General features: G+C 37.2%; 1 protein-coding gene across 1 annotated transcript in view; it reads left to right on the top strand.

Annotated features, from left to right (window-relative positions):
• The window catches only part of TMPRSS11A (transmembrane protease, serine 11A), an 88,277-nt gene that overhangs the window by 1,945 nt on the left and 74,993 nt on the right, over positions 1 to 11,339 (top strand). The window contains exons 2-3 of the mRNA XM_006873782.1: positions 598 to 719; positions 3,318 to 3,436. Coding sequence (XP_006873844.1) covers positions 598 to 719; positions 3,318 to 3,436 — 241 coding nt within the window. The remainder of the gene's footprint in view (positions 1 to 597; positions 720 to 3,317; positions 3,437 to 11,339) is intronic.

Below are 11,339 nucleotides of genomic sequence, written 5' to 3'. Positions count from 1 at the left end.
CCCCTTTTGGGTAGCAAATGTCTAAATTGCCCATCTCTATCAACTCTGGGTACCTCAGCCCATTTATTCATTGCTGCCTTTCCCCCTGTTTCACTCACCAGTAAACCAACATGGTCACCAGCAAGCTCACATGCCTGCTCATGTGTTCACTTTGAGTTTCAGTCTTGGAGCGGGGGTTGTCCTGAAGGGGCTTGAGTGCTTGTCTTGATGGCTTCCTGGCAAACAACTTACTTGTTCTTGTAGTAGCCAATCATACTGCCATTTTTGTTTTGGATTTTCCCTGCTGATCTTTCTTTGAAGCTGTATCTTGTATTGCTCTAGCTGTTTCTGGCTGGTCCACTTATCCTTTCTAGTGGGAATGTCCTACCTCAGAAAGTTCTGAATGGGGCTCAGGATTCCACAAGAAGCCTAATTCACTGAGCAAGTTCTAGAACCCCTTTTAGATATCCCAATCAGTTATAGGCTTGATCAAAATTTCAGATAATTGTATTCTTCCTGGGAAATATAGGTTAAAGTTACCTACACTTATCCTAAGAGAACCAAACAGTCTGCCACTATTACAATGTGAGGCTAACTAGTAGGTATCCTTTTTTGCAGAGAAGTAGGATTTGGTACCCGAAGCAGGGATTTGAAGCCATGGATGATTGTCCTCCTCCTTGTGGTATCATTGATAGTGATAGCAGTGGTCACTGGTCTTCTGGCTCACTTCTCAGCATCTGGTAAGTAAAATTAAGGATTTTACCCATTGAGATTTCATTTTCTCCAAAACCTTATTTGCATATATGTAAACATGGCTTGGAGAGCACAGAGTTTCCGTGCAATAAGCACTGGACTGTGAACTACAAGGTCAGCAGTTTAAGCCTACCAGCTGCTCTGTGGGAGAAAGATGAAGCTTTCTGCTCCTGCAATGTGTTATAGCCTTGGAAACCCTATACAGGGTGCTATGAGTTGGAAGTTAACAACAACACACATGGCTTAAAATATTTTTAAAAAATAAATGAATTTTTGTGCTTTTGTTTAGAAATGTTCATATTAAAAATTTATTTTCAATTATATACTTAACAAATAGTTGTTGAATATCTATGTGCTAGGCACTTTTCTGCTATTCTTGATACACTGTCAAACAAAGCAGACAAATCTCCTCTCTTCACGGAGTTCTCAGTCTAGTGGGCTTTTGATTTATAAATCTCTACAAAAGATCAAAACTAGCAATTGTCTGAAGTTCATTAGTAAGCTTAAAAACTTGAACCATTCATAAAATATTCAAGTTAGAAAACTATGATACATTATGTACTAAATTAGTTGTTAAAGTTTACGCGTTTACTCATTGCCATTATTTTTTGTCCATCAATATTTTTATGACAGGAGAAAATAACTTGACCAATAAATAATGAATTTCTAAGTTATTGATAACTTAAAAGAAAAATTTTAGCCAATCCAAATCAATATTGTTGTTGTTGTTTTTAAGTGCCATGGAGTCTGTGCCGACTCATAGTGACCCTGCACAGGGTTTCCGAGGCTATAAATCTCTACAGGAGCAGAATGCCTCATCTTTCTCCCATGGAACCACTGGTAGTTTTGAACTGCTGACCTTGCGGTTCACAGCCCGATTCGTAACCACTATGCTACCAGAGCTCCTTAAAAATATTAAGTGATTATAATTTATTGCCTATAATTCCAGCAAAAACACATCTCAGAATTTTCTTTTTTTATATTGTATATCTTTCACTGTAAGGAATGCAAAATATTTAGATTTTTGACAAATCTCAACAATGTCTTTCCCACATGGTTGTATGTGATAAAACCAAGTTCAGGTTGATAATTCAAATGACCTTATCTACTATTACCCTTTACGTATTTAGTAGGGGTATGAAGACTCTATTAGGGCTTTAAAAGGCTTAAGAACATAGTTCTGGGCCTCACATGACATAAAGTCAGTTCCAACTCATAAAGACCTATGTTCTTAAGCCTTTTGAAGTCCTAATAGAGTCTGCAAAAGATTGTCAAGTCAGCTGGCTTAATTTGGGGGAAAAAAAATCTCATTTACTATAAGTATAAGGTTTGATGATATTATAATAGGTATTATTAATATATATGGAATCTTGGAGTGGCACTGTGGGTTAATGCGATGGACTGCAAAGTCATTTGAATGAACTACAAGGTCGGCAGTTCAAGCTCACCAGCCATTCCTCAAAAACCCTAGACAAGGTCATGATGGGCTGCAACACTTAGCAACAACTCGACAGCACTTAGCAACAACAACAATTAAGATATATAAAGCTAAGTAAGATAGATAATCAAGGAGATAAAAATCTGTTATAGAACCCAGAAATGTCTAGTTTTGGAGATACACTCTCCTAAGAATCCTTTTTCTTTCCTAGATGCATAACCAGGAAATCCATTGTGACTTCTATAAGCCATACTCCTCAAGAAGAGAAGTTGTTTCATAGCTGATTCATGCTGTATTGATAGCTCTTTTTATATTCGTTGCCCTCTCTGGACATGAGTTTTTAAATAGCCAAGTTCCTCAGTAGTCTCTACTGCTCTTTGCTTTCTTAACCTTTCCCAATAGCAAAGTAGAGATTTTATTAACTTATACATTTTAGAAGTCCTGGAGCGATACTGTAGAATACACATTAGACTGCTAAATGCAAGGCTGGCAGTTCAAACCACCAGCCGCTCCTTGGAAACCCTATATAGGGTCATTATGAGTTGGAAGTGACTCCACGACACTTAACAACAATAAGTACCTGCTAAATACTTCTCATCTCCAAACTCAGCCAGCTTTCCCCAAGCCATTTCTTTCTGCATCTTTCTTAGTATGCTTGGCTCTTCTATTATAAATTTCAATTTATAAGGTCATTCATTTATCTATAATTCTAGTAGAATATAAGGTAGTATATTAACTCAGCAAAGGCAATGTAGCAATAAGATGTCCAGACTTTAGACACTTACTTGGCTTTAAAATTTTGGAATATCATACAGCAAGTGACTTATTGCCTTTGTACATCACTTTGCCTTATCTATAAAATGAAGATAATACCAACTTTAGATAGCTGGTGTGAGAAGCAAATGAATTAATACATGTCAAATGCTCAGAACAGTTCTTGGCACATGGTTAAGCACTCAATGTCAGATACAATTTTTCAACTTTAAGCATTAATTATTATTTCCATTTAATTTTTTATGAAACTCAATTTAAAAGAACCCTGGTGATATATTTAAGACTTTATAATTAGCCTCATTATGTACTTGGATCTTAGATACTGAAATCTATGCCCAAAATATCAAATTTCTACTTTTCTTTTTCATCACAGACCAGAAAATGGAGTATTATCATAGCACCTTTAAAATTTCAAATCTACAAGTAAGTACCAATTATGGACAAAACAACACATACCAACTTAAGGACTTGCGAGAGATGAGTGAGAATTTGGTAAGTCAGATTAAAATTTTTTTTCATATTATAATGTAAGTGGAAAGCATTTTGTGGATCAATTTAGTATTTCTCAAAACATGATCTTCAAATCACCAGCACCATAATCATCATGCAGATTCCCAGAATCCACACCAGATCTGTTGAATCATCATCTGATGAGATGAGCAGGTGGTAAAAAAGAATGTAGAGAAAGAATCTGGTTGTTTAATACATTACTCTTTCCAATATACCACTTTTACTAACTCAGCCATCTCATTTGAAGGTAAGAGAATCGAGGCCCAGCTATCCTGGCCCATTGCTATTCCTAGGCTACCATATAATTCACATGTGCAAAATCCTAATCATACCAGGAAGATTTATTTATAAGGCCATGTGCTTTTTTTTGGTAAAGTTTATTTCAAGTTTTTTTAAAGTATATTAGAAAAGAACGGATAACCATAAATTTGTTTTATGTCACAAACATACTAATGAAGACAAATAGCCCAGATCTACCTTGTAATATTCAGATTAAATGCTAGCTATTTTTAATGCTAAAATACAGGACTGTCACCAAAGAAAAAAAAAGAGAAAATTTAGTTGTATAATAGTTCTCACTCAAAAATTAAGTTCATGTAACCTGACAAAGAAGAATAGTAAGAGCATGAAGTTATTTAAAAGGGGGATAAAAGATAGGTGTGTTAGCTTTAGTCAGTCTTTCCTTTCAAACCCATTTCCTTTTTTTCTCAATCAGTTTTTATTTTTTCATGATGCTTTGTCTACATGTATACTCAATTTCAACGTATTTATAATAATATTTTAGTTAATGTTTATAATTTTTATTATAGATGAATCTTAAGTCATGCATATTTTTCAATTCTATGATTTCATTGTTGTTGTTGGTAAGTGCCATCGAGTCGGGATCCGACTCATAGCGACCCTGTATAGGGTTTCCATGGAGCAGCTGGTGAGTTAGAACTGCCGGCCTTAACGGCCCACACCGACGTTGCAGTTTACTGCATTAACCCGCAGTGCCACACCATTAGTCCTCAATAAATTATCAAGAGGAACCAGTCCCTGTAGAAGGACATTATACTTGGAAAATGGAGGGTCAGCGAAAAAGAGAAGGACCTCAACAAGATACATCAGCAGAATGGCAGCAACAATGGACTAAGAAATTAACAACTATGAGGATGATACAGGACCAGACATTGCTTCATTCTGTTATAAACAGGGTCACTATGAGTCACAACTGACTTGATAGCATCTAATAACAACAACAAATAATCAAAGTTTGTTGTTGTGCTGTTAAGGGCCGTTGAGTCATTTCCGACTCATGTGACGTGCCTTGGAGTCGGTTTTGAGTCACAGTGACCCTGTACAGGGTTTCCGAGGCTGTAAATCTTTATGGGAGCAGAAAGCCTCCTCTTTCTCCCGCAAAACAGCTGGTAGTTTCAAACTGCTGACCGTTAAGTTGGCAGTCCGATTCGTAACCACTATGCTACTCATAGTGACCCTATATAGGATTTCCAAGGAGTGGCAATCCAGTGCTTATCCTACAGTGCTATACCAGGACTCCAATCAATGTTTAGAGATCAATATTCATCTTTTCTTGAGGTCCCAGTGTTGTGCTGTAGGATAAGCATTGGACTGCTAAGCACAATATCAGCAGTTCAAACCCACTAGTTGTTTCTTGGAAACCCTGTCCAGGGTAGCTAGAGTCACAATCAACTCAACAGCAATTAACAACAACAACAGCAACATTCTACATCTTTACATTGTTTTATCTTTCATCTTTACATTCTTTTAAATAGAGATAATTTTAGAAAGCAGCATTTGTAATCAATTCTTTATTTTGTTGGTAAAAATATACAATATAAATCACGTACCACTTCAACAACTTCATGTCCAATTTAGTGATGTTGTTTGCATTCTTAAATTTGAGCCACTTTTTAACCTTTCTACATTATTTCAACACCATTGACATAAATTAACCAGGACCCTACATCTCTCATTTAACCTTTGCAGTTGCTATTGCCAATTTTATCACATATAGATAATTCTTTAAAAGACCACAGTGCTCAAGGGAGAAGTTCTGTTATAATTAAACTAATATTTGTGACACTGTAGATTGCATGATAGAATTTTGTAAGACCAGCAACTTATTCATTTCAAGTCAAGTATCTTTTTTCAACAACAGAAACAGAGACATAGCCAAATGGAATACACATAGTCAAATGGAATGCATAGGTATCAAACTGAGTATATCTGAGGAAAAAGATGATGAGGACGCTCAGTATCATCAACCAAAACAAGGCTAAGGTCTGACTACTGAGCAGACCATCACTTGTTCATATACGAGTTCAGATTGAAGCTGAAGACAATGAAAACAAGTTCACAAGAAACAAAATATGACCTTGAGTATAACTCACCTGGATTTAGAGGCCAACTAAAGATCAGATTTCATACATTAACTCTATTGACAAAAGACCAGAGAAATTGTGGAATGGCATAAAGAACATAATAAAGAAAACACACGATCATTTAAAAGACAGGGAAAAAAGAAAAGAACAAAATTCGTGTCAGAAGGGATTCTAAAACTTGCTCTTGAACATAGACTAACCAAAGCAAATGGAAGATATGATGAAGTAAAAGATCTGGACAGAAAATTTCTAAGAGCAGCTTGAAAATACAAAGTAGAATATTATAATGAAATAGAGTTAGGAAACCAAAAGGAAATAATTTGCTCGGCATTTCTCAAGTTGAAAGAAGTGAAGAAAAAGTCAAACATTGAGTTGCAATATTTAAGGATTCTGTAGACAAAATAATGAATTATGCAGGAAGCAAGAAAAGACATGGAAGTAATAAACAAAGTCATTGTGCCAAAAAGAATTCATTGACGTTTAAACATTTCAAGAGGAATCAGATGATCCAAAACCAATAGTATTGAAGGAATAAGTCCAAGCTGTGCTGAATGCATTAGAAAAAGCTAGGTTCCACGAATCGACACTGAACCAATAAGTGACATCATGACAAATAGAAGAAACCTTTAAGTTGTCAAAGACTTCATTTGCTTGGATTCACAACCAATGCTAATGGAAGCAGTAGTCAAGAAATGATAGAATGTATTGCATTGGACAAATATGCTGCAAAGACCTCTTTAAAATGTTCAAGAGCCAAGATGTCAGTTTGAGGACAACTGACCCAAGCCAGAGTATATTCAATTGCCTCATATACATGTCAGACAATAAGTAAGAAAGACCATAGAAGATTCAATACATTTGAATTATGGAGTAGGCAAAGAATATTGAAAGCACCAGGACTTCCAGAAAAACAAATAAATCTGTTTTGGAAGAAGTACAGCCAGAATGTTCTTTAGAAGTAAGGACTCTCTCGTACTTTGGAGAGGGACCAGTCCCTGGAGGGACCAGTCCCTGGAGAAGGATATCATGCTTGGAAAAGGGAAGAGCCAGCAAGAAAAGAACTCCAATGAGATGGATTGACACAGTGGCAGCAAAAATGAGCTAAAATATAACAACACTTGAGGATAGCACAAGACCAGGCAGTGTTTCTTTCTGTTGTACATAAGGTTGCTATGAGTCAGAACAGACTAAATGGCACTTAGCAACAACAACAACACTGGCTTCACAATAACATACATGCTACCACAATATGACAAAGTAACAGACGAGCAGTTGTTATTTAAATAGTGTTCTAAACCAATTTTTATTTCATACTTTTTTATTTAGGACTGTTTTTTTTAAGGTTCAGTCATGTTGATAACCTTCTAATTTATTGCTGCTAACTGCTACATGAGATAAATTGATACAGAGGTTCAATGAGATGTATTGATACAGCGGCTCCACAGTCGGTTCAAACACAATTGTGAAGTTAATGAAGGACAAGGAAGTGTTTTTCTCTGTTATACTATGAGTTCACACTGACTGGATGGCACCTAACAACTGCTACATGATGATATATGGTGTTCATCTATCGTATTCTACCTCTTCCCAAGAAACACCACAATCAGTACCTTTCTATTTATCCCCTTATAGTTTTATGGAATAAATTCTGGGGGCAGAAATACTGGATCATTAGGTGTGCAGATACTTAATTTGAATAACTGGTACAAGACTAAACTTAAAAATGACTGAGACACTGTGCATTTCCGCCTTCAATGTATGAGGTTTCCTGTGCCCCGATGGCTTTGCTAACATTTGGTATTATTTAACTTTCCAAAGTTGGCCAGCCTAATAGGAAAAAAGAAGGATAGCGTCTTGGTTGAGTCGAGCTGCTAACCTTATAGTCAGCAGTTCGAAACTATCACCCATTCCTCAGGAGAAAGATGAGGGTCATTATGAGTCGAAACGTCATAGTTTATATATTGTATATACTATATGTTGTTGTTGTTTTGTGTCATGGAGTCAGTTCTGACTCATAGCGACCCTGTGCAGGGTTTCCGAGGCTGTAAATCTTTATGGGAGCAGAAAGCCTCATCTTTTTCCTGTGGAACAGCTGGTAGTTTCGAACTGCTGACCATTCAGCTCGCAGCCCGGTTCGTAACCACTACACTATACTATAGTCTATATAACTACCACCACCAATAGAAACTTGGAGTCTTGGTGTGGTACTGTTAGGATAAGCACTGGTTCTAACCACAATGACGATGGTTCAAACCTACCAATTGCTCTCAAAAACCCTATACAGTATCACTCTGTGTCAGAACCAACTCAACAGCATGTAACAACAGTAAGAATAAGGAGGCTCTGAAATTTGTAAATGGTTAATATACTCAACTGTTAACAGAAAGTTTGAAGTTTCAAGTTCACCCTAAGATGGCCCATAAGAAAGGACTCATGATCTACTTCTAAAAATATCAGTCATTGAAAACCTATGGAGCACACTTCTAATCTGACACACTGATTCAGAATCAACTCGATAACAACTGTTTCTTTTTTTTTTTTTTTAATGTTTTATTGTGAATTATATGATAGTTTACATGAGAAAACTTTAGTTTTACATTTATTCTATCGTATATGGTTTCATTGCCATGGTTCCAATCCCCTCCATGTATCATCAACCGACCAAAGGATATACCCTACAAACCCACCCCCTACACCTCCCCCTCCCCCCGGTCTTCAGCACACAGTCCCTCTTCCTATCTAGATCCAAAGTCTCCAGCCGCTTCATCACTTCATGTCATCGTCTCTGCCTCTATCTCGGGCCTCGCTGCTTCTCTGGGTAGGGTCCTGCTCTCGGCTCTTCTCCATTGATGGTCCTAGGGACCTCCGCTCCTAGACTGGAAAGTTAATCACGCCCTTCCTTGCTATAAAATATCTACCTTTACATTTCCAACCCTCACAATCAGTTCTGATAACAATTGTTCACTATTGTATCACAAGTGACCCATCTGTGTTTCATTTCATCAGCTCCGCCTAGACAGATTGGATAGTACTCACTGGAGAGTCTGCCTTCCTCCATGCCCCCTGACTCTAGGTTCCCTCTTGAAAGCTTGTAAGCCAGTCACTTTTTGCCTTTGTAGCCCTCCGTCCCCACCCCCCTACCCCCATTTTGGGTATCCAATGTCCAAGTTGCCCATCTCTGTGTGTGGAGGGGGTGGGAATGAGTCTTGCTGTAAGGATTTGTTCCCTCTTTTGAGCTACTGCATCCATAGGTATAGGTTAAATTCATCTTTTGAGTTACTGCATAACAACTGTTTCTTAATAGGCATAATTTTGTTGTTGTTAAGTGCTGTCGAGTCAATCCCACTCAAAGTGACCTTTTGCATAACAGAATGAAATACTGCCCCATCCTGAACCATCATCACAATCATTGCTAAGTTTGAACTCATTGCTGCTGCCACCGTGTTAATCCATCTCATTGGGGTTCTTCCTCTTTTTTGCTGACCTTCCACTTAAACTAGCATGATATCCTTCTCCAGAGACTAGTTCCTCCACACAAATTGTCCAAAGTACAAGACATGGAGTCTTGCCTTTCTGGATTTCAAGGAGCATTCTTGTTGTATTTCTTCCAACACAGATTGCATTATTCTTCTGGAAGTCCATGTATTTTTAATATTCTTCTCCGACACCATAATTCAACTGTATCAATTCTTCTATGGTCTTCCTTACTCACTGTCCAATTTTCACATTCATAAAAGGCTATGAAAAATGCCATGGCTTGGATCGGCACAACTTTGTCTTCAAACTGACATCTTTGCTATTGAACACTTTAAGAAGGTCTTGTGCAGCAGATTCGCCTAATGCAATATGTTGTTTGATTTCTGGACTGCTCCTTCCATGAGTGTTGACAGTATATCCTAGGAAAATTCAGTCTTCAAACTTTCCTCCATATATCATGATGTCTTTTATTTCTCCAGTAGTGATAATTTTTGTTTTCTTCAAATTGAGGTGCAACCCATATCGAAGGTTGTGATCTTTGATCTTTATCAGTAAACATTTTAAGTCCTCTTAATTTTCAGCAAGTAAGGTTGTTATCATCTGCATATCACAGGTTGTTAATGAGTCTTCCTCCAAGCCTGATATCGTGTTCTTCTTCATATAATCCAATTTCTTTGATTATTTGCTCAGCATACAGATTGAATAAATATGGTGAAAGAATACAACCCTGGCATACACCTTTCTGGATTTCAAACCAGTGTCCCCTTGTTCTGTTCAAATGACTTCCTCTTGGTCTATATACAAGTAACTCATAAGCACAATTAAGTGTTCCGGAATACTCATATTCCTTAGTGTAGTTAATAGCTTGTCATGATTCACACAATCCAAAGCCTTTGTGTAGCCAATAAAACACAGGTAAACATCTTTCTGGTATTCTCTGCTTTCAGTCAAAATTCATCTGATGTCAGCAATGATATCCCTTGTTCCACATCCTCATCTGAATCTCATTTGCACCTCTGGTGGTTTCATGTAATGTTGCATCCATTTTCCATTATCTAGAGTAAAATCTATTTACATGTGATATTAGTGATATTGTCCAATGATTTTCACATTCCACTGGGTCACCTCTTTGGAATGGGGACAACTTCTTGTCAGTTGGCCAGGTAGCTGTCTTCCAAATTTCTTAGCATAGATGAGTGAGTGCCTCCTGTGCTGTATCAGTTTGTTGGAAGATTTCAATTTGTATTCCATCAATTTCTAGAGACTTGTTCTTTGCCAATGCCTTCAATGCAGCTTGGACTTCTTCCTTCATAACATTGGATCTTCATCATATGCTACCTCTGGAAATGGTTGAATATTGACCCTTTTTGGTACAGTGACTCTGGGTATTCTTTCCACTGTGATCCTGCATACAGTTTCTGAGGCTATAAATCTTTACAGGTGCAGAAAGCCTCATCTTTCTCCCATGGAACAGCTGGTTGTTTCAAACTTCTGACCTTGAGATTAGCAGCCCAACTCATAATCACTATGCTACCAGATTTTGCCCATAGAATCCTTCAATATTTCAAGTCGAGGCTTGATTTTTTTACCTCAGTTCTCTAACTTGAGAAATACTGAATGTGTTCTTCCCTTTTGGTTCTCCAACTCTGGATTTTTGCATATTTCATTGTAATATTTGACTTTGATATTTTCTGTTCAGCTCTTTTACCTCCTCATTCATCCATTTGCTTTATTATATCTATGCTGGAGAGCAAGTTTCAGAGTCTCTCCTGACATCCATTTTACTCTTTTCTTTCTTTCATGCCTTCCTAATGAACTTTTGCGTTCTTGCTGTATGATTTTCTTGATGTCATCCCACAACTCTTTGGTCTTCTGCCATTAATACTGACTTCATCAAATCTCTTCTTGAGATGAACTCTAACTTCAAGTGGGATAAGTTCAAGGTAGTATTTTGGCTCTTGTCAACTTGTTTTAATTTTCTTCAACATCAACCTTGACTTGCTATGAATAGTTGATGGTCTATT

Source organism: Chrysochloris asiatica, unplaced genomic scaffold (genome assembly GCF_000296735.1).
Source record: "Chrysochloris asiatica unplaced genomic scaffold, ChrAsi1.0 scaffold00254, whole genome shotgun sequence".
Classification (NCBI taxonomy): domain Eukaryota; kingdom Metazoa; phylum Chordata; class Mammalia; order Afrosoricida; family Chrysochloridae; genus Chrysochloris; species Chrysochloris asiatica.
The sequence above is the reverse complement of the archived record's forward strand: the minus strand, read 5'-3'. Positions and strand labels throughout refer to the sequence as shown.